The following is a 24,593-nucleotide window of genomic DNA, read 5'->3' on the forward strand; positions in this document are numbered from 1 at the left end:
TAAAAACATGGCGGACCCGTTGCTCTGCTCCCAACATCAGCTTTTTCTTCAGCTAATACAATAGGAGCAGGTGGCCCGAATCTTAGAGGGCTACGCCTATACTCATAGAATCTGGAGTTACAATAACGTAACTATCGTTCTATTTCGTATAGGCTTTAACCTGAGAGGGGCTTGTGCCAGGGGCTCGAAAGGGGGCTTCCCCAGAGCTCGGAGTACCAGGGTCAGATCCCATTGGGGCGTGAGAGAATGCACAGCGGGTTTCTGCCGTCGGACCCCTTTCATAAAACGTTTAACTAGGGGGTGCGCAAAAACCGTTCTCTCTCCATAGCCTTCGTGGCAAGATGAAATGGCCGCCGCGTAGGTTTTGACCGTGGATGTGGCCAAGTCGTTATCTACCAGTGTTTGGAGATAAGTCAGTACGACGGGCAGGGGGCACGATATGGGGTCTGACTCCCTTTCCGTGCACTAGCGCTGGAAAGCGGACCAACGCGCCGCGTAACACGCTGTTGTAGAGGGAGCACTCGCGCTCTGAATGGTGCGCACCACGGCAGGTGGCAAGCCTAACCTCTGCAAGCGTTCCCGCTCAGCAGCCAGCCCCACAGTCGCTGGGTTATCACCGGGGGGTGGGCTATCGTGCCGTCCAGCTGTGACAGGGTGTCCTTGTGCCACGGCAATTGCCAGGGGGGAGCCGCCGCAGCTGGACCAGCGTCGGGAACCAGGATGCGTTCGTGCGCTCCGCTGCCACCAGGATGAATGACAGGCCTTCCTCCTGGATGCGTTCCAGGAGGCGAGGGATCAGAGGGACCGGGGGGAAAGCGTATAGGAGGGTTCTGGGCCAGGGATGGTGGGAGAAAGCGTCCGCGCCCAGGGGTGGGTTGTCCCGTGAGCTCAAGGAAAACCACAGAGCGCACTGTGTGTTTTCTCGTGAGGCGAACAGGTCCACCTCCGCTTCCCCGAACCTGCTCCACAGCTTCCGAACGATAGTGGGATTCAATTTCCCCTCGTTGTGAGAGGGTCCCCCCCTCGACATTAGGTCTGCTGCCCGGTTTAGTATCCCGGGGATGTGGGCAGCCCTGAGGGACAGCAGATGACTGTGAGACCACAGCAGGAGGCTCCTGGCTATTTCTAATAGCCGGGCCGAGCGTACGCCGCCCTGGCAATTTATGAACGCCGCTGCTGTGACATTGTCTGTCAACATGTCTCCCTGCTACCTTCGGGGCGAAGTGCTTCAAGACCTTTAGCACCATGGACAGCTCCAGGCAGTTTATGTGTGGGAGGGGAGGAGGAGGCCATTCCCCTCCCACCACCTGTGATTCGCACATTCCTCCCCAGCCAGTGAGGGACGAATCCGTGTACACTGTCACGTATGACGTCACTCTGCCCAGGGGAACCCCAGCTGACAGGGTCTGGGGGTTTCCCCAGTATGACAGGTCTGACTGCAGAGAGGGAGGGATAGTCAGCATTCACCACTTGTGGCGTATAGGGTTGATGTGCTGACGAAGGAACCACCTCTGGATTTTCCTCATGTGGAGAAGCCCCAGGGGTACTACCATGTAGCCCGCGGACATCATGCCCAGAAGGCGCATGATAGACAGCGCTGACACCTTTGCGCGGGGCGCGACGGGAGAGAAAGCAGCGCATCTGCCTCGTCGTTGACAGCCTGGCCCTCATAACACTCGAGTTTAGCACTACGCCCAGAAAAACTATCGATTGTGAGGGAACCAATGCGCTTTTCTGCTATCTCCGGCAGGTCCATAAAAAGAGCCTTGGTGGTGGAGGGTGGAGCCACCTGCGGCAGAGGGGAAGACCGCTGAGGCGGTGCCCCTGGCCGTTCTGGAGACTGGGAGAGCCGTAGCGGAAAGGCATCGATCCCTGTCTCCAGATCCAGTCCTCCCAGTGGGGAAGAAGAAAACCCGGTGAGAGAGCCGTCGTTCGGGGGAGACGAGTCATCGGACTCGTGCCCGTCGAAGACGCCCTCTTCCAGCGGTTCCAGGGCGTCGACGGTGTCGCGTCGGTCCGCCCAGCTGCCTTCCCCCTCTCCGTCGACCTCAAAGGCCAGAAAAGCGTCCGCCCGCCGTTGAAGCTCTTTAGAAGGCAGGCGGGCGCAGAACGGGCAGGAGGCATCGGAGGGGAGAGCCTTGCCGGCATGAGAGGCGCCGAGGCAGGTCTCGCAGCGGGGGTGGAGGTCCGGCGAGAAGATGTAGCCGGCCTCGCAGGAGGGGCAGAGGCGGACGCCGCTGGAGCTGGTAGTCTTCATTACCTTCTTCATAACTGCTCTTGCTTGAAGAAAAAGTGGGAGCAGAGCAACGGGTCCGCCCTGTTTTTATACAGTAATTGCGGACGTAGTTGAAGCCCGTGCGGCACGCAAGGGCGGGAAAGAAAATCTTCACGACTGCGCATGCGCGAAGGGATAAACCCATAGCGTGGCTTAGAGGGCGACGCCTATACAAAATAGAACAATGTGTTATATTTTATATGTTTGGTTATACATCAAACACACTATTAAAAGGTGCTCCAACACACATACATAGATACATTTTTATAAGAGAGAATTCTAGTGTAAAAACTTTTGCCGCTCACAGATCCTGTCTACATTACAAAGGCTTTCACAATTTCTGATTTGTAGTATTAATTTAGGGCTAAAATTAGTGACTTCTTGAATGATCTTTTGGTCTACAAAATGTCAGAATATGGTGAATAATAAATAGCTGTTAAAGTATTCGAAAGCCCAAGATGACCTCTTCAAATAACTTGTGTTGTATGACCAACAATCCAAAACAAAAGATTATCAATCCACTAGACTGTGTACCACTGTGGTGGGACTTGGAAAGTACACATCTGAGTGCATCATACTAAAGAAGCAGGAAATCCACAGACAAGAATCTGAGTTAACATTGTACCTCGAGTCTCCACTGCATAAATGAATTTTTTCATCACGTTAAACCCAATCACATCCAGCTGGGCCACTGATGGAGAGAGAGACAAACCGGATGATTACAGAGTCAGAAGAAGTGCGTTTGATTTATGAGATATGAATATATTTGAAAAAACAAAACATACAGAGCATTTTTAATATTCATATATAACTGCAGTATCCCTGTTATTTAAGTTAACCCTAACTCTACCAATACATACAGTCAGATGATAATGCTAAATAACACTGAACCCTTGAATAAACAGTTTATTGATACCAATTAAAGCTACTTACTGCCCTCAGCCTGGTTGTCTCTGTTCAGATTGTATACCTGCAAACACACACACACACACACACACACACACACAGCTAGAAAATGATTTACAGCTAAGCCTATTGGGGCCATGATATATTTGTACATCACATCTGTAGTCAACATTTTACACAAAAAAGAAAAGCACATGCTGTTGTGCTTTTCTTGAGGAACATTGAGGAATATATACAAATGTCACATTTATTTTTGGATTTTTCAAAAATCTGCATAACTTCTGTTCCCAAGGTAATGGTGTGTACATCTTTATGCCTGAGCTACTGTATCGAATCCACCCCATTTGTCTGGGCTTGTTTAGGATGAACTAGACATGGAGTGCACCTTGTCGCTGTGGTTTAGTGGCGAGTTTGTATTGACAATCTAGGTGAAGGTACAGTAACAGACAAAGAAAAGGTCTCAACGACAACAAAGGTAGGATGCGTGTAAGTGAAACATCAACCTTGTCTTGTTTTATTACAGATTGCCTGTGCTCAGCAAGTGCTTGTTGAATCTTGCAGTGGCTTTGTTGATGGTGATTACTTTTGCACGTTTGAATGCAGACACAAGGATTAGGGAGTTGTTGGGACATGAACGTAACTAAATGGAGTGTGAAACAAAGCACTAACGCACACTTCCAGCCTTAGGGCAAACAAAGCGGTATAATAAGAAGGCATTAACCAAGAGTTGGTGAAACTGCCTGTCAGTCAACTTTTCTATTAGGAACATGAACACCAACATTGTCTATGGGATAATGCCAGTGGTTCCCAAAACTTTCTTGCTTGTGAGTATTTCAGGCCTGTGTGTAGTGTGTAATAACAACAGAGTGTAAATTGTAATTACCCCATTGGGGATCAATAGAGCATATACATTATTCAATTATAAATTATTAAATGAAGCCCTCATCACAGGTTGCATACTATATGTGAAGAGTTGTAAGCAACGGCACCACAGACAGATTGTTTCATTGTTTAAGGCCTGAAATAGCTAAATTACCCAGTATTTATATTAAAAGATTAGAGAAACATGTGTTTGTGTCTCCTTTACTATCTCATTAATCATCTGTTGGCAGATAACAGCTATGCATGTATGCTCTGCCGGTATGTACAGAGGGAGGGCTGCTAAAGTCTGTCCAATGCTACAAAAATTATTTGAGCTCTTATTTTGCTTAGCTGACATGTTCTAACTGGTAACCTTGGTAACCTACCGGTTCTCTCCCATCCATGGCCTCCATCCACAGCCTGCGGTCTTCTTCTGACAGAGCCTGCATGGTCATTACTCCCGGTCTTGGTCAAACACAAACACACAAGAGGTACAATTAGCTTATCTGACATCAAGATCAGTGGAAACTGTGTCAAAAACTATCACCAAAACTCACAAAGACAAACCTGCAAATACTTCGTCATAACAATGATAGCATCACACTTTAAAGCTTCTCGCCTCAAGAAATTCCTTGTAGCCACACCTTAGATGAACACAGTCGTGTAAAAAGATCCCTGCATGCAAATCTCATACATATTTAAGGGCAAAGCATATTCATTTGTCGGTGCCAGAGGTATGACTACTGGATCACCTTCCAGTAAAAACAGATGATCAACAGCTTTCTCACCATAAAAGGATCACAAAAAGGACAAAGAATTTAGCCTGAAAATTAACAGAGGATTCATTTGACTAAGCAACAAAGATCTAGCCCGGCTATCACCAGACCAAGCTCAATCTAGATCGGGCTGATACAGGCGTCACACACACACACACACACACACACACACACACACACACACACACACACACACACACACACACACACACACACACACACACACACACACACACACACACACACACACACACACAGAGTCCTCTAAAGGTTCTCAATAGGTCCGATAAAGTCTGTCATCCTGTCACTGGCAGTACACTCACCTTCAGCCGTCACCTCCGCAGCACTACAAACCCCTCAACACACACCAATCTATACACTGTCCTTCAATCATGACACACCACACAGAGTTCAATCCCACCCACATGCATGTGAACAGCTACAGTACGTTCTGCACATGGGCGCACACACACATACAAATACATGCAAAGCAAAACAACTGTTTACAAAACAGATGTAAGAGATGGACAAACAAACACACACCAACAGATGCACACCACACACACACACACACACACACACACACACACACACACACACACACACACACACACACACACACACACACACACACACACACACACACACACACACACACACACACACACACACACACACACACACACACACACACACACACACACACACACACACACACACACACACACGTAATATAAATAAAGGCACAACGGGGAAACAGGAAACAAGAGGATGTGATAATTGTGTATATTTGAAAGAGGAAGGGTTGTTGAGGAGGAGTAGGGAGGGAGAAGGAGGAGGGGGAGGAGGAGGATTGTAGGAAGAGAAGCACCGCAGGGGGCCAAGCATGAGAGGACATACAGCCACAATGTCTCGTCTTCAAGTCCAAATTAACTGAGCACCCCCATGTGTCGGTTAGCTGTAATAACACCAAGTAAGAAAAGAAAACCTGATGCCACTCACTGAACTGGTGGCCTATTAGCTGTAATTAGTTGCATGATGACAGAATTCACTGGTGTCAAATTTCATGACGCTTCCGTGACCTTCTATAATAAAGTCAGAAGCCCTAAATATTTAACTCTTCCCTGGCTTGCTTGTGTCTTTTTCAGAAAGCTGTTGGGTTGCTGGGGGAAATAATCACCTGGAAACCACTACCTTTTGTACTTTGTGTGAAACAAGTTTTGAAACAGATTCTTGTTTATTCATTTCCCTGTAATTCCTACAGAATTTATCAAACTCCAAAATAAAGATACGGTTGTGTACCATAAACAGAAATTAAATGTGTTGTATTGATAAGAGATAAAGAAGAACAATGTGGACAGGAAGCAGTTGGGAGGTGAGTCAAGGGAAGATCGTGTGGCAAGTCCATGGTTTAAACCGGAGACAGTCAAATCACACACACACACTCACTGACCGGTCCACAGCCTCCACATCAAAACAGAATCTCTTTTCTATCGAGTCGGTCTTCCTCCTGGTACACGACTTGAGGGTGAAGCTCTCCTCTTCTCCCTGACAAAGAGAGAGTAAAAGATCCACACAAAAAAAACATAGTGTATTACTATCATTTTGAATCATGCATCACCAACTGCAGAGTATTAACCACACCATGGATAACATTTGAGATGTTGAAGGATGTTTTCTTGGACAGAACTCCCTCACATTCCTCTCATGACTCAACTTCAACTGAAGCTTTTCCAACTTGCCTAACTAAGCACATTGAGATTATGTTGGACAGACAGAAGCAATTGAAACGATTTGACTGAACCCCATCACACACTCACACACGCTCCTTAGCTTCAGGCAAGAACAACATCTGCTTAAAACGTTTCTTCATGTAAAAATGTTAGGTTTGTGACAGTCATATGATGCAAGTGGCTGTCTGATGTAATGTTAGTTTCTTCACTAACAGGGTTAAGTATACATGGACAATTTGGGAAGTTCCACTTCTGACCCTCATAATACTGGTATATAGTATACAGGGATGTGTCGAACTGTGAAAATGCTCAGCCTCTCTGCCTTTCATAACATGTGGGTATCATAAGTTGTTTTTTTTACATATTTGTTTTAAATATTTTATTTACATTTTTACAGATACAATCAACACACACGCAAAGAATTTCCGTGAGGTTTGTTTCTCTTACAAAACAGGTATGGGCCAAGATCTGATGTCATCTCGACTCTGATCCTCTATATGTCTTGTTCTACTTTTCCTTGAGTTAACCAATCAAAACCCTCCGTGCGAACCTGCATAAAAACAGGCCTGAACTTGCATCAACTTTGGCTTTTTCAGTTTGTGGGTGGAGAGAGTGATAATAACAGAATACACTTTGAGAAATTATTTGTAGTCATGTTGCTTAGTCAAAACATCTTTGGCGACGCTGCACTTTCATCTACTGAGGTTGCAGTTGTGGGAGAAATTGTTATCGCTCTATTCTAAAACTGATATTTCTCTGTACGACTGCATGCTGGTGTAAAATGGCACCATGCGTCAGAAACACTCCTCCTCTTGTTGCCAAAGGACTGAACCAAAACAGTTTTCTGCTCACAAATTTTCATTATAGCTTCCCTCAAATTACCCAAACATGCAAAGAGAGCTTGTTGTGTTGTAGACTGAAGTGACATTCTTGTGTCTGTATATGAGTGTGTCTGTGTGTCTAAGCATGTGGAACATTTGCGTGCATATAAATATATATGTAGATATCTAGACAGATAGCCTGGATGTTTAGTGACATTGTAAATTTATCTGTATATTTAAATGGCCAAAGTAACTCACCGTTTTCCCTCCCGATTTAGGGTCAAACAGGACCATGGTGATCCTCTTGGGCTCACGATGGTACGTACAGTAGTACTTCACCCAGGTAGATACAAATGAGCCTGAGGGACAGAGTGAAAGAAATAGAGATAGGTGAAAAACAAAAACCAGAGAAGAAGAGAATCATGAAGAGAAAATTGTGACGTCAAACAGTCAGAGAAAAACAGACAGAGGCAGGAGGGAGAGACAGGGTTAAAATAAAAAAGATGGGAAAGGCAGGAGTCTTAGTCATGCCTGCGTTGGTGCTAGATAGGTTACCATGGTAACCGCACGCGGTCAGAGCTGCTGTCACGTCTCCAATGGATCAGACTTGACTCCCTCAACCGTAGGTTTATTAGGGTTTGTTTGCCCTGCTGCTCTGACAGTGTGTGTGTGTGTGTGTGTGTGTGTGTGTGCATGCGTGTGCCAAACAACATGCCCCTACCATACTGTGCCGAAATATACACACCACACCCACTCACATACTCATTCATTCATGTTTCCATGGTATTGTCAATTGTTGCCAAATTGTGCCCTCATGATAAAGCCTTGTTTCCACCACACATTCTAATGATTATTTTTGCATTTCCGTTGTCAAAGGTTGTGGATGGTACCAAAAGAACTGCTACGTTACATTCCCTTTTTTTCGCTTCCCCTCTGTTGTCTACTACAACTTTTTCATAGTCATAGTTCCATTATCTTTATTGTGACTATAATTGCCACTGTTCATTACACCCCCAACCGGCACAGTCAGATACCGCCTACCAAAATTAAAATTCATAATTTAAATTCATTCTCTGCATTTAACCCATCCCTCAACGGAGCAGTGGGCAGCCATTTACAGCGCCCGGGGACCAACTCCAGATCTTAGCCAGTGCCTTGATCAAGGGCACTGACTGGAGAACCTAGTACATGTTTTTTGAGGAATGGAATGAGCAGTGAGGAATAAATAGGTTTTTCAGCTCGTTTTTCAGCTCGTTTCTCAGCGCATGGCTGTCCACGGCTATTACCATCCAGTAACAACACCGCCTACATTTAATAGTACCGTCTGCAGCGGAAACACAGAAAAGATCTAGTGTTTTCCATACGGGTTGAATACGGTTCTAAACATACTACACCAAAAGTATTTGATGGAATTGCGGCTTAAGATGTAACATGTACACACGCACACGCACACACACGCACACACACACACACACACACAGAAGTGGACCGATACATACGCTTCTCTTGCACAAACAGGTATCCCTCCATGGTGTGCTGGCTGACACTCTTGTGTTCATGTGGATTCTCCTTCATCTTCCTCATCAGACTCTCCACCTCCGATCGCGTGCTCTCAAAACGGTTCCTCGTCTGTCAACACGAAAACAGAGGAGCACAGAGGCCTTTTATTGGACTTATTCTTAGTCAGCTTAACTTGGAACCACAGTCTAATGTATACAAACCTATTTTTTTAGCAGAATAAGAAATGCATTGGAAAAAAAGCTATATTACAGAAACAAAAAAATTGCCTCCTTTTTTTCTTCGCTCCCTTTTTTGTAGTGAGGTCCTTTAAGTCTCGATTTCAATTTCCTACGACTCTTTGAGTAACTGCTTGACCTTTGAACTCCTTTCAGCCTGCAGCCTTTTCACATTTGGACGATTGTTTAGTTTGAGACGTCTTGTACAAAATATATTCTAAAATGTTTCCTCTGTGCTAATGAAGCAGACCTAAATGACAGAATGACTTTAGATGGCCTTTGAACTTTCAACATCAATGCTTCAATGTAGCATTTTGTGTGAAGTAGCCTTTTCAGTTGAGGATTGTGTGTGCTCACGGTTATTGTGTGTGTGTGTGTGTGTGTGTGTGTGTGTGTGTGTGTGTGTGTGTGTGTGTGTGTGTGTGTGACACCTTACATTCTGTATGCTGATGGTGAGATCAGTCTTGAAGTGGTTGAAGTCCTTTGCCAGCTCATAGCCGTGGTGATAGTAGGTGAACAGGCCTTGGAGGAATGCCAACAGCTGAGGGACACAAAACCAGTGAGAAAATTAAGTAGATGAAGAACAAAGAGGAAGGGGTAAACATAGAAAACCGAGAAAAGGAGAAAGATGAGGAAACATAATGAACACAGATGGGGAGTAAATGCAGATGCAGTGTGAGTAGACAAAGAGGAAGAGCAGGAAATATAGGAATGCAGAGAAGGGGGATAAGGTTGAGCATTTGGAGGAAGAGAGAAAAAATGTGCAGAAAGAGGAGAAAGAGTAAACACAGGTGGGTTAGTAAAGAGGGGGAAGATCGAGTGGAGGAAGTGGAAAAGGAAGAGAGAAAGAAGAAACCGAAGGAAATGTAGAAAAAGTGAATAGATGTTTTAAGTAGCAGATTCATAGAACGAGAAGTAAGGAGAATTTGCAACTATGTACAGTATGCACCACAAAACTATGGCCAATAGTGAAATATAATGGTATGCTATGTGACAAAGAACTCTTTACATTTTAAAAGACAGAACTTAAAACAGAAGCAGTGAATTAGAGCACATTTGTAAAGCTTGTGTGGTCTTTGTGGGATGTTTTTTGAAATTGCCAAATTTCCTCAGCAACTACCATTTGCGTGCCTTCGAGCAAGGCACCAAAACCTCCAAAACCGGTTTGCCAACAACTAAGGACTGTGACTGTAGTGAGCAGCTGCTGGGTGTGGATATGTCAAAGCAAGTGAATGTAATACAAACCATTGCTGAAAACAATGCATGTGTGCACAATAACTGGACAATAACTGGGGAAAATAATAATAATAATAAAAAAAACAGGCCTATTAGATAAAAGAGGAAGAAAAAACAAGTGTCTTACAGGCTCCACAAAGTCAAACATCTTCCTTTCTTGGACCTCCTGCACCTTGAAGACGTACTCCAGAGAAACCTCGTAGAAATGCTGCCGTACATTATCTACCTGGTTGTCCGCCTACAACGGGGAAGGTCAATAAGAAAACTGACAGACTGGTATTTATGGAGAAAAAAAATATGAGAAATATCAGGTGGGAGACAGGAAAACGATGTGAACTCGGACACAGCATCTTACCTCATGTAGATGTGACTCTTTCTTCTTTGCTGAAAGGCTAAGGTGCTTCTCCAGCACTGCACAATACTTTTCTGTCTCTTTGTCATATTTTTTCCTGGCTTCCTATAACAGACAAAACAAAAAAGATATTTATTTGGGTGACTGGCAGAATAATCAAGCTTCATCTCGGCTAACTCAGTAGACCAAACAGCTATTCTAATTTGCATCATATTAACATGGTCTCTACAAGTAATTTGATCAGTGACTACCATCTGCAATCAACCATACTGTAGCCCTTGTGCAGTTGGAAAGAAAATCTGAACTGCAGATGTTGAGAAGAGAGAGCAAGACAAGCTTCCCTTAATGTGAATTTATTTTAGCTTTCACATAATATCTTCCATTTTTCAGGAATGAGATTGTTCTTCTGCACAGCTGCAAATTAAACAACAGACTGTTTCATGAAAGCTGACATCACTGACATAAGAGACAGATAGATAGATGGATGGATGATAAACCAGGGACAGATAGAGCAGGGTGTGTACTGTATATTTCCTAAGATTGCTGGACCGAAAAAGACTGAGAAAAGATTGAAAAGTGCCCAAGAAGATCAAGACAGACATGAGGAAAAAACATGCGGCAGCTGTTTCTTCTCTGACCATGTTCTCATGGTCACGTTAGATGAGGATCATTAAACTTTAATCCAATTCAAGGGGAGATATGGATATCAGTGAAGGGAGACAAAGGGAAACAAGAAGAGAGAAGTGGACACACAAACAGAGGAAGGGCAGATCAGGGTGGGTCTCTCCCTCTGTCAGAGAGGCCCTGGGGTATTATTAATGTACATCTGTCCCGGGCCAGTTAACATTAGTTAACATTATTGCATTTCTTTATCCCAAACTCATCACGAGATCAGGCTGGAGCTTCAGAAACAAGGTCAAAAACATGGGGCATACTAAAAGATTTGGTACTTCGATCGTTCAAGTTTGACATAAAAAACACTCACAACCCCCTTTTTAGTTAACTGATAGAAAACAAACTTATTTCATTAATCACTTATCAAATAATATTGCCAACTGCTACTTTATACTTCTACACTACATCCCAGAGGCAATTATTGTACATTTTACTCCATTACATTTATCTGAGTTACTAGTTACTTTTAAGATTCAGATTAACAATACAAAATATAACCAATAAATTATATTACACAAAAATTACACAATGTAGGTTTAAGCAGCACTGTTTTATGATATTTTGGGGGTTACAGGATTTTTTGCATTAATGTGTTGAATTCTCTTCATCTGTCATGTATGCAATTTGCTGGACTCGCCAGTCTCCCTGCCTGGTTATTTGTGTTTGCGGAATTAATTTTTCCAAACGCCTCTTGGAAAAATATTTGCCAAAGAAATAAAACTAAACCAGATCAGTGAAAACATTGAAATAATGCCATAATCAATGTCACTAATGCTGTTATGTCAACCCCTGTCATGGTCCGGCCATTGCCAAGCCAGTTTCAACAACAAGAAGAGACCTCAGGGCCAGAGGAGAAACAGACAGCAGCTGCAGAACGCATCAGAGATGATGAACGTTCCTCTAAACAACAAGGCCTCTGTTTTCAGTCTGACTCTTTTACTTTTTATATATTCACGGTGGAAATCATGTCAACAAAGAATGTTGCTGCAGTTCTCTCCCGTTTGTCCCTCATTATGGGTTTCATGACATAATTCTGACTAAAAATACATTTAACAACTCAACTTAAGCACGCTAGATTGTCTGACTTCCTTTGTGAAAGTAAGGTGTGAGGGAAAAACACAAATTACACAGCCAGTATAAATGTAATGCTTTCTAACAATTACTGTTTTCTTTGAACCCAAACTGTCGGTAAAAAAAGATAAGGGGCTTTAAATTGGTTTAATTTACTTCCATCCTCAGCCAGCAGGTGGCAACCTACTCCCAGTATGAATGCTAACTGATGGTTTTCTTTTTTCCAGAAGAGTAAACAAAATAGAATGTTTTGATACAGGAACGTGACCTACCACCGGATTGACTAAACTTTTACTCCACACTCCACTGCTCTATCGTGCCAACAATTACTAGGAAATCCCACTGAAACAGGAAGCCAACCAATACATCATCACCGGCTGCCTGTTTCTCCATACAGCACATGGCAACTTTTTGTAAACACTCACTTTATTGGTGCATTTTTGTTTACCGCAGAACCAAAGTTCCACGCACAGTATAATACATATACTGTACTGTATTATAAAATGTATCCTTAACAGAAGCAGCATCTGCTAATTTTGCTCACATGTGTGAGTGTTTATTTTGGCAATTTTTCACGATCAGACCTAATTCATGACACTTACCGAACACCTCTCCAAAATCATTACAGCAGTAGATCTTTATGCTCAATGTGTTTATTCAGAAAAAAAGGTTTCTATTGCTGTTGCAGGACTGATGTATTTGTTGTTACACAAACATGGGCCTCACATTACCAACTATGTCTTTTATAGTGCAAGGGTGCCAGCCTCATGTTAGTCTTAAAGGCAGTGTTGTGCTTCAGTATTTCTGCTTGCAGTGACTGTTGAAGGAATCTAATTACTTGTGCAGAGTGTTTCTGCCACAATCTGATTTGCGTGAATTCCACTGTGAATAAGGTTAGGACCAGGACCTGAGGTTTTTTTTTATTTAAATAAACACTTTTAAACAAGTTCCTACTGTTCTTTATCCATTCACTGTGATTCTCCTAAAACTTCTCTTGTGACAGCTCTGGAGCTTTAGGACAAGGTCAAACTGTGGCAGGCGAAGATGCGGTCAGGTCTTTTAGGGCTAAACTGGGATTAGTACATCGCTCAAGATGACCTCACTGCACAGATTATGCGTTCACTTCTTAATCCGGCCACCATGTACAATCAAACAATGACCTGCTATACAGTAAGGGGATGGATTAGCAGAGTATACACTGATAACATGTTAAATACTGCATGTATCGGGGGAACCCCCATGGCTACTCATTTAGGTCCTATGGCTAATGACTGCACAGGATAAGTGCACTGTGGCCTGCTGTAAGGAGATTTGAACATTGAAACGTGGCATATTTAAAACATTGGGGAAGGGATTAGCCAAAAACGTACAGTATGGTGCTTCATTTCAGAGGGTAGTAGAATTTATTGTTTAAAGGTCTGGAGTGCAATAAATTGAAATTTAAGTCAAATGAGCATAATATTTATACAGTAAATCTTGAGTTAACATCCTCCTGTTTACCTACTCGCTTAATTTTTTATGTTCATTGTTTCCATACCCTCCTGTACATTCAGTCTAGGTGCAAAAAGATTCATACACACTGAAACTCTAAGACAACACCGGCCATGCCGTGAGGGAGCCCTGCTGGCCTATGAGACTCCCCTAATGATTTATGGCAGGATTATGTATTCCTTTTCATCTCCCATCCAGGTCAGTGCGATGGTTCAGCCCTTGATTAATGGATAATAATGGGAGAAGAGGGACACCCTGACACATGTAGTAAATATTATATATATATATATATATATATATATATATATATATATATATATATATATATATATATATATATATATATATATATATATACATACACTGTATATATATATATATAACTTTTTTTTTTACATGCCCGTCTTAAAAGCACTTTCTCATATTCTGTCGGTGCAAGTCAATGTGTGGCTGTACATAGCTAACAACTGACAGAGAGATGGTGAACAGTGCCCCTCTAAGAGCTTTAAAAGCACTAAAGGATTTTATTGATTTAGGTTTCACTGACAGCTTATCAATAATGATGCATAGTACATGTGTAGCCAAAGCCATTTCTGTAACCAATATGTATGTATCCTTACCTTGGCTGCACTGATCTGTTCTTTCCTGAACCGCTCCAGAGGCATAATCAGCACATCGCTGGCATTCTCAATCTGGGGGCGGGCGGACACACGGACACACACACACACACACACACACACGAAACACACGGAAACACACACACACACACACACACACACACACACACACACACACACACACACACACACACACACACACACACACACACCCCTCAGATTACAATCCTATCACCATCAAAATATTTGCTTAGAAAAGACTAGCTTTATCTGCAAAACACACCCTCCTCACCCTCTCATCAACCACCCATAATATTCCATGCAATTAGTTAGGTCACTCACCATACGTGTCCTCTCATCCTCAAGGTTCTGTAGGACCGCTGCAAACTCCTGTAGCGACTTAGCTAATGACAAACATGTTGGTAGGCAGAGAGAGAGAGACATAACAGAGAAGAGAAAATTGGAAAGAGAGACGGATGGGGAGAAAGTTGGTAATTCAAAAAGTGTTCATGAGAGACACACAAGTACAGGCAAACAGAAAGTGGGAGAGTGTTTGAAGACTGTTGGCAAGAGGTGGTGGGGATGAAGCTTTGATTCTGCTCTTGGACCTCTTACAAATGTTTCTAAACTCATGACACAGCAGAGTAATTAACTCGAAATGAAACCGCAATTGAGCTAGTTTGTTTCTATGGTGCTTTCACAGTGAGGACAGCTCCGTGCTTGTTTCCCCCTTGCTGGCAACGGAGGGCTGGTTACATTGTTTTGGGTCAGAGTTTCCACTTCAAGTGCCGCCGTCCCTGTCAAACACTTCACATGCACACATTTAGTTCCTCACACGCAGTGAGTGCACATACATACTGAGCATGTGTACTGGCATGTTCAAATCACACATGCAAGCAAATAGACAGTGGAGTCCAAGTGTATTCCTTAACCATCACAAAGATACACTTGCACTCAGTTACTCTGCTTTTCAACATCAGACTTCAAGTTACAGGATTTGTTTCTTGGAAGTTAGATCCAACTAAAAGGGAGCAGAAGTTCTGGACTATGCGAGGAATGCATTGAAAAACAGTGCCATCCTCAAATAAAGCTCATAAAACGCAGTCAAGCCTTTCAGTAGGCTCAATCACACATTCTTCATCAATCACATGGAATGGTAAAAATGTGATACTGAGAGAACAATGAAATATAGACCCAGTAAAACTATTAACTATTTGTAGGCTATTTTTCCATTAATGTGTAAGGAAAGGAAACCTTTTTATGTATTTATTTATACAAGTTATTTCATTAAATATAGATCAATTAGGAGTGAAATCTGTATCTGTATCAGAGAGATGAAACGGGTTTTGACATGAGTATGACTCTGAATATCCTAAAAACAACAGTGCGGTGGTGAAGCCCAGTTGAACACAAGCTGTTCAGGAAAGATAACTCGGGTTAGTTAAACAACAGTAGTGGGTGGGTCAGGCCAGTGAGAAGCTGCAGCCTGCACAGACAGAGCCAGGCAGCATAGGAGGGTGTGGTGACTGCTGCATGTTTCACAGCGGGCTGCTTGGACAGTGACAGAAAGAGCAATGCAAGGCCTGGATGAGTCCAATCTTATGCTCATGTACTATAGACCACTATTACACCAATTTTACCTAATATGCTCATGTATGTATGGGTCAGCATGAAGTGTATAACACTGGTTGGAGAGGGGGAAGTAGTTAATCAGACCAAGGCAACATTTAGAAGAGAAAAAAAAAACATGATTTTGTACAACAGGCTTAAAAAGGTAACTACCATTTTTTTTTCAACCTGGACCTATGTTTTTGTGTCTAAGTGACTGATGGGAACAACAATCTTTTACATTGGTCCAGTATTAAGCAAGATTGCTGCAGTCGGCAGTGGCGAAACAAGCTACAATGTAAGTTAATAGGGCAATTGTGCAGCTTGTATTTACCTTCACAAAAGTGGTCGTTTTGCCACTGACAGGCTCAGATTAATATTCTAAGTGTCTGTGACAACATTATGGAAAGGATCCCTTCAGAGATAGACCTTTAAAACCTCTTTGAGACCTTTCTGTTTAACCAGAAACCGCTCTGAAGTCGCTAGCGCTAAACCCACCAGACTCTATTTAAAAAAGCAATACTTTTAGCGTGTATAGAGCAAACATATTTTCACATGTAAATTGGTACACTATGTGTTTATTTCAGAGTTGTGTTGGTTGGAAAAGTGGAAAGACGACCCAAAACGGCTTTTCATAGATTTACTTTGTTTCTGTCAACTTTGAATGAAGCGTATTTTACGCTGCTAAAATTACTGTTTATTTACATGGAGTCTGGTGGGTTTAGCGAACGCAATTTTGCGGATGTTTTTATGTTTAAAAAAAGGATCTTACTCTTTAGCAGAAAGGTCGACCTTAGAAATCCTTCCCATAATGTTGTCAGACACTTAGAATATTAATCTGAGCCTGTCAGTGGCAAAACAAGCACTTCTGTGAAGGTAAATACAAGCTGGGCAATTGCCCTATTAACTTAGATTGTAGCTTGTTTCCCTTAATACTGGACCAATATCAAAGATTATTGTTCCCATCAGTCACTTAGACACAAACACATAGGAAAATAGGGTCCAGGTTGGAAAAAAAAACAGTAGTTACCCTTTAAGCAAGAGCTAGGAAACGTGTCACTTCAAATAAGATACTTGATCATGTTTTAATTAGAGAGGATAAGGCAACAATGACATTGTAATCATGACTGTATGTCTTATGTAAGTTAAGCATTTATTGTGGAGAATGAGTAGAATTCTAGTCTGTAAACTGGACTGTAGATTTCATGTTCATGTTATCTGCACAACAGATGTGCCGGACGCCACTGAGAAAAAAAAAAATCAACATATTGATTGTCAGCACATCACATAATGACAACAGACAAATGAAGGTAAAGAGTGAGGATTAAGCTTTTGCATCATTTGACTGGCTTCACCTTCTGTATTTTGCCAAAATCCAGAGAAAAGTTTATATCTAGGTAATGATATACTTTATATGATATGATATTAAATTACATTGTGCTTTAAATATTCCATTATGGAATGAAATAAAACCATTTAGATAAAAGAAAAATGAATGGTGGCCACTAAAGTAATAATAAAACATCACCAAAAGGTCCAACGTTTAAATAATGTACGAGTCCCACTTTGTTTAGTTTGTTTGACTGTTCATTAGTTGAGGAAAAGGCTTTAAATGTGAAGTTGTTTTTTTTCTTTAGGCACGAAAGTATGAGAATGTCCCTGGCGTTAAACCAACATAGTTTTTCTTATGATGTTTTTTTTTTTTTTTTTTTTCACAATTTGCCAACTTGCTTCGATACTAAAAAGAAATAATAAACAGATTCAGGGCAGAGGAACTTTGAGACGGCTTCCCATATAATAGCATTGAAAACCAAGCTGGCCTTTAAATCAGCGCTGATGTGACTGTTCTATTACAGCCACTAATTAAAGAGCACAGTGTCTACCATCTATTTACAGGCTTTTTTCTGCTGGTAGAGGGAATATATTGGATTTCATAACAGAAAGCTCACCTATGCATATCTCATCATCTGTCTCTGCGTCTCCAATACACTGGAATTTAAACTCGTTGAGAGAGTCAGCAAATTTCCTCTTGGCTGTTGACAGACCTGAGAGAATGAAGAGAAGAGAAGAAAAAAAAGGTTTACTGATGTTTATTTTACCAGTGATAGAGACAGCATGCTTTATTAGTAAAAGCCATAGTTCATATGAAGCTTTGTATTCTTTCTTAACCCAACATAACAACAACAGTCAGATCACCAGAAGCACCACACGAGGTGACTTTCTAATTCCATTCAGGAAAAGCACATTTGGCCAATTATCATTTTCTGTTACAGCAATATGAAACTGGAATTCATTGCCCACAACTATCAAAGATATAAATACATATATTTCACCTTTACAATACACCTTAAACTAGGTAAACTAAACCGTTCTTAAAACATGTAATACACCCATGGAAAAGAGTATCTCTCTCTTGATCTAATTAGACTTTTTTATTATACCGTTACTGAAAGTGAGAGTGAGTGGAAAGAGGCTACAGTATATGCAGACAGGCACAATACTGTAAGGGGATCCCCAGTAGTGTTAGTAATGTGTGTGATGAAGGTTGACAGGTCCTCCATTTGAATGGAGGTTTTTGTGTCTGTACATGTATACAGTATGTATGTGCTGAGAAGTGCAAAAAGTTCCATTAAACTTCACCTACATTAGCCAAGTGAGGGCGATGAAAAGCCTCGGACAGATGGATGCCTTACAAATAATACATGAGGCGCTAAGAGCTCCTAGGAGACAGACACTCGCAGCGAGTTTGGCTTCCCGTCCATTTAAACTCAAGGCAGGGTCACCTTCACATCAATATTCCCTGTTGCCAGACTGTCCGAGGACACTTCTCATAACTTTCTTAGAAACTGCATATATTGAGAAACAACAGGTATGCTGTGTTACTGAATTTTTAAATCATGACCATTTTTATTGACGCTTTGGCCAATTATTCCTTTACTTTCATGGTCAAAGGAAGAAGAAAAAATGAGTAGCCATATGACGTGGACAACCCCAGCAGGGATCTCCCACTTTTCCAGAGAGAGGACAGAAACTATGCAAAACATACACAAGCAAATGTGTATTGCAGAGGAGTCTTGTAAACTACTGATAGAACTTAAAACGAAGACAAGGATGCAGAGAAAAGAGGGAAAGAAGTGAGAGCATAGATCAAGAGTCTCATGGAAAGACAGATAGGAGTCAGGGAAAGGACATTGAGTGTAGACAGAGAAGACAGACCGAGTGTAATTGACCATGTTCATGTAAATACCACACCGTGCAGAGTGTGTGCGTGCGCGCATTTGGAAAGAACTGGTGCAGCTTGCCAGTTGACGAAATGAAACACAGACCAAGGAGCTCCTGCATGTGATGCCAAACACACACACACACACACACACACACACACACACACACACACACACACACACACACACACACACACACACACACACACACACACACACACACACTCTTGGGATAGACTCAGTAAAACACACAGTCGCAGTGGCTCCGTAGCGTCAAAATAACTAAAGCATGATCAAACTGAAACCACACTCCAAACTTGTTAGAGTGCCAGTGTCCAGTAAAGTAAAGAAATACTTTAGTTTCTTACTTCCAGTAGTTCTCCAATACATTGTACACTGTCACATTTCACACCACAATAGTACACTTACAATAAAATGAAACATTCTTTCACGCTCACTTGTGGTGTGGTTACCCACTGTCGAGCAAATGGAAAGGTCTTCAGGTTTCAGACAGCATGGCGTTTCTGTTTTAGGAGGTTTAGGAGTACAGCCTACTCTTTGAAGCTGCTGTGGGCATCCACAGCTCTGAAAGTCAGAAATGTCTGCACCTGGCAAAGTCATCTGTGAGATACTAGCAGTGACTCAACAACCCAGGAAAAGTTCTGCAGACATTTTACGGTAGGACTGTGCCATATTAGTTAATAATTCATTGTACGTTATTGTTTTGTTGCAGGAAAAAAAAAATATGAAGGAGAAGAGAATCATTATTTAGCATGTTTCTAAAGCACAGGTGCACCGTTAAAGTCATAACCCCAAATCCTTGAAGTATTAAACACACGCCCTTTAGGCTTGGGTTAGTTATAACTTAGTAGTTATATATAGATTTTGGTTGATATATTACTTTCATTATCTAAATCAGCCACCTTATATAGTTATATTAGCAAATGAGGTTGCCCTGACAACAGGTATAACACAGTATAACAACACAATACTAACAGCATCAAACTTTTCAGATGTGATGCTATTGAAGTGCCTGTTTTCTATCACACATTTTTCACTAACCTGGGTGGCCTCAGTGTGACTGATGACATGCTATGTGTCCACCGAGCTATACACAAAACTGTATCTCTTGCTACACCGTCCTTCTCACTCTTGCTTCTCTGCTTTCTATTTATTTTTGCCCCCCTTCTCCTGCTCCCTCTCCTCGCCATTGACAATTCCTCTCAGCACCTTGTGAGTGAAGCGTGGCTGTCGTTAATTTCTCCACTCTCTGCCACACTCCACCTGCTCTCCTTCATAAACAGTCATCCACTTCTACTATTTCTTACATTTTGTTCTGCCAACAGCAGTAGGTTTCAGTTGAACATTCTGTTGCTAGTAGCAACCCCTATTGGCACAGTTTCATAGAAATATCAGGGCGTGTGTCCGTTTTTAGTTTTTTTTTTTCTGGCAGAAAAGCACTGGCAGGGCACTGGGGAGCGCTTCGTTTTGATGAAACGCGTGGTTTTGTTTCTATGACGTACGTATGGTGATAAAGGCCCAACACTCCTCAGCAACATTCAGCGTCTGGCTGATCTGTTCCCAAAAGTGGGCTTTTCTGTCTTGGTTGTGATAGTTTCTGTCATATCATACAGCTTGCGATAGACAGACACGGCCAGATCGAGCTTCTTCACCACTTTAATGCAGTTATGGAATATAAACAAACAAAAGGTTTGTATATTTGTTCAGTGAATCTTGCCATTGCCATTTTGACACAACCCACACATTTTAAAGAACTTTAAACATTGTCTTCAATATTCAGACATGGTGACTGCTGCTTGACAGCGAATGGAGATATTGGTTGGTAGGGTTGCTCGATTATGGAAAAAATAATAATCACGATTATTTTGGTCAATATTGAAATCACGGTTATTTAACACGATTACTCATTAACATTTGGATATAATGGATAGTGTCCAGGGTATAATCTGTTAGTGTCCTTTATCTCACAGAAAGAGTCTTTGGATCAGAATAAAATCTGTTTTACTACTGCATTAGTAAAACATGTGAGTCGGTTCAGCTTCACACGTTACACAGCTAATGAACAGTTCCACAGACATAACACACTGTGCATCTCACATCACATGTTCACTCACTATGACCACTACTACTGTCATTACTAAACATTGTGCCAAAATATCAACAATAATGTCGCCGTCAGTGGGCTTATTTATATATATGTCAATGGCTTACTTGCTAGCTGACCTTAGGAAAAATCCAGCATATAGACGGTACCGTAGAGTAACGTTACGTGAAACAGGTCATTTAACGTCCCTGCTCATTTACATACAGTTTAACAACAACACTAAATGCTGAGGGAACATTACTATGTTTTTGTTACATCATGTTGGTTTTGAGCAGTATGCCTATGCACCCCCACTAAGCTGGAAAAAGTTCAAACACTAAGTGAATACAGCGTGTCGGGGGAATACAACTACGGCGGGAGGGCAAAGGCAGAGGGACTGAAGGGTTAGCTAACGTTAGCTGTTCCCAGACAACTGAATTGGTTTTGCCTTTTTTGCTCACCAAACGCTGCTGCCATCTTTACTCGCGCTGAGTTTTCAAAATTCCAGCGGATGATATGCACACGACTTGACTCCCTGACTGGCTTCAGAACACAAGACCACATTTTTAAGTATTCTTGCAAAACAGAACATGGCAAAATAATCGTTTTTTTCTCGATTATGCTATTTTGGTGATCGTTGGGAGCCGAAATTGAAATTCAATTAATTGCACATTCCTATTGGTTGGTTATGAATTTCTTCCTGTACAACTTTCAAACGTCTGTGCAAAGTCAGTTTAAAGAGAAGCCCCTTCTCCGGTTCAGAGGGACTTGGTTTGGACCCAAAAACATGTTTGATGCTGATGTTCTGCACCCGTGAGTACATCACTAATACAATATCAGCTTTTTCAACAAAGCTCAAGTGTTTTAGGGTAGATTTTTTCCTTGAACAGCCAGAATTCGTGCTCAACACAAAAAAAGATTGATGCCCTGTTTGTTTTGATGGTGCATGGTTTATTGTCGGAGCTGAAATGAAACTCCTCTATTAACTGAAAAACTCAGTTCAGAAAACATCTTAAGTATTGAACAGTTGGTTTTGGAGAACAAAAGCTAAAACATTACAAACCACTTCTGATTTGGAACTTTTCCCATTTCTGCAAATATGTTACTTAAATTACTGATTACACTTCTGAAAATCACCTCTTTAAAATGTCATACAACAGGACCAGAAGTCACCTCTAGAAATCTTAGATATACTTCAATTTGACATTGTGTTTCTAGACTTTAACTTTTGTGGATTCATAGCAACAAACTGTTCTCATTAAGACCAGCGCAACATGACCCCCCCTAAAAAAGACAGACCTGGATATTGTCAGTTCATTAAACAACTGAGTCATAGTTGAACATGTTTTTTTAACTTAATCAAAACAAACATTTTTAATTTAGCAACAAACTCAAATTTATGTGGCTGTTTTAACTGACAAACATTTAAATACACCTCAAGCAGAGCATTTAAACATTATAAAAACATTTTTAATAGATTTTGCCTGGTGAAGTATCCCCTAACCTCCAATACTAAATGCTGGCAGAGGCACATTAGGTCAGACCATTACATTTTACGTGGGCATTAAAAAGTACAGCATTTACCATAGTTTATGCACCAGTAAAATAAGCATCCAAAAGGTTCATTGATTGTGAAAAGAAAGTGCTGAACACGTTTAAGAGTGAAGTCATTAGAAGTTACAATTCATTTCTATTTAGGTAAAGAGTCATATGGTATGATTGTTTGATCTGGGAGAAGTGGGAAGTGGGCTGCCTTCAGTATTGTGCATTAGTGCATTCTATGGTGACTTTGGAGTGTCAGTTACACAAAATAGCTCCACGAAACCCTGAAATATTCTGGTGTACAAATTAATTAAATGGTCGTCTAATTGTGATGTGTTAAAGTTAGCTAACTTTGTCTCAAAAGCTTGAAACTAAATAGTCCTTCCCGCATTCTCAAGATGGACCATTTAGTCTTCATTTTGATTTTCTCATTTATAACCTATAAGAATAAGGGTAATTTGTCTGTGGACATTAAAGGCTGAAAATCTACGTGTGTAAATTATGCAAGTTGCTTTTATTCTCGTCATTTAAAATGTATGCACTTCATTCTGGATATGGTTTATCTTAATGTGTGGTGTCTTGTTACATTACATCATAAGGTAGCACATTCTACACTATGGGCAATACTATATAAAAGGCTTGTCCTTCCTTGTGTGCAGAGCATTGCAATAATTCTGCAAAATTTACCATGAGAGAAAACAGAAACTATTATGATTGCATTATTGTTTATATTATTGTTTGTCAGTTATTTGACAGAGTTCAGTGTCCTCTATGTTGATTGGCAAGTGGCGGTACGCCACGGTTAGATTTCTCCCGCCACGGTATCAGAAATGTACAAAAAGCCGTCTATCAGCAGTCATCGTTAGAAAGCACGTCCAAGACTAGCGCAGACACGCGCTTCACAACGCGAGTGGGCACACGTCCCACTCAGAGAAAAGGGACAAAGAAAAAAGAGACAGGCTGTCCGGAGGACACGGTTGAGATGGCATGTGTGCATCCTTGAGAACTGTAAGTCGTATAACTTATGTTATGTTACGTTTCTGTGACAGAGACTATGATTATTACTAAGCAACCAAGATGCATCTTCAACCACGCAAAAGATTAAAAACAAAACCGCGAAACAAATGGCCAAAATAGGTAAAAGTGATTGTATTTTCTTTGCCTTTTGTGTAATGTAGGCTATATAAAAACAATTTTAAATAAAAATACAGACTCTTTTAGGAAAAGTCACGTTCCAGCAGGATTGTATTTTTTTATTTAGCAAAGTTATTACACATATAAATTTCATTCTAGTGTTAAATAACAGGCCACAGGGGTACCATCTAGCAGCATGTATGCTACTCAGCATTAATGGGCCACCTCTTTCGGAATTCCCCTATAGCCGAGCCTTGGAGTTATTTTTGCAAAAGACAAGAAAAATCAAATGCACACAGCAAGGCTGCAAACTTTGCCACTGAGGCAAATATGCAATTAGTTTCAATATGAATGGTTTCATACTATAGCCTACTTTGGGTTTTGGTTTCCCTATGAATAATTTCTTGTAAAATTAATTTTGTAGACCTACAGTT

The 24,593-nt window shown here is 41.4% G+C and overlaps 1 protein-coding gene across 1 annotated transcript in view; it reads right to left on the bottom strand.

The window, feature by feature from the left end:
* LOC114566590 (rho GTPase-activating protein 26) overlaps positions 1 to 24,593 on the bottom strand; it is a 97,349-nt gene that overhangs the window by 30,425 nt on the left and 42,331 nt on the right. Inside the window, exons 2-13 of the mRNA XM_028595162.1 lie at positions 18,108 to 18,203; positions 14,893 to 14,954; positions 14,554 to 14,625; positions 10,700 to 10,801; positions 10,472 to 10,582; positions 9,545 to 9,649; positions 8,872 to 9,001; positions 7,631 to 7,731; positions 6,272 to 6,366; positions 4,429 to 4,507; positions 3,209 to 3,245; positions 2,901 to 2,966 (exon numbers count right to left, since the gene is read on the bottom strand). Of these exons, the coding sequence (XP_028450963.1) occupies positions 2,901 to 2,966; positions 3,209 to 3,245; positions 4,429 to 4,507; positions 6,272 to 6,366; positions 7,631 to 7,731; positions 8,872 to 9,001; positions 9,545 to 9,649; positions 10,472 to 10,582; positions 10,700 to 10,801; positions 14,554 to 14,625; positions 14,893 to 14,954; positions 18,108 to 18,203 (1,056 nt within the window). The remainder of the gene's footprint in view (positions 1 to 2,900; positions 2,967 to 3,208; positions 3,246 to 4,428; positions 4,508 to 6,271; positions 6,367 to 7,630; positions 7,732 to 8,871; positions 9,002 to 9,544; positions 9,650 to 10,471; positions 10,583 to 10,699; positions 10,802 to 14,553; positions 14,626 to 14,892; positions 14,955 to 18,107; positions 18,204 to 24,593) is intronic.

Source organism: Perca flavescens, chromosome 13 (genome assembly GCF_004354835.1).
Source record: "Perca flavescens isolate YP-PL-M2 chromosome 13, PFLA_1.0, whole genome shotgun sequence".
NCBI lineage: Eukaryota > Metazoa > Chordata > Actinopteri > Perciformes > Percidae > Perca > Perca flavescens.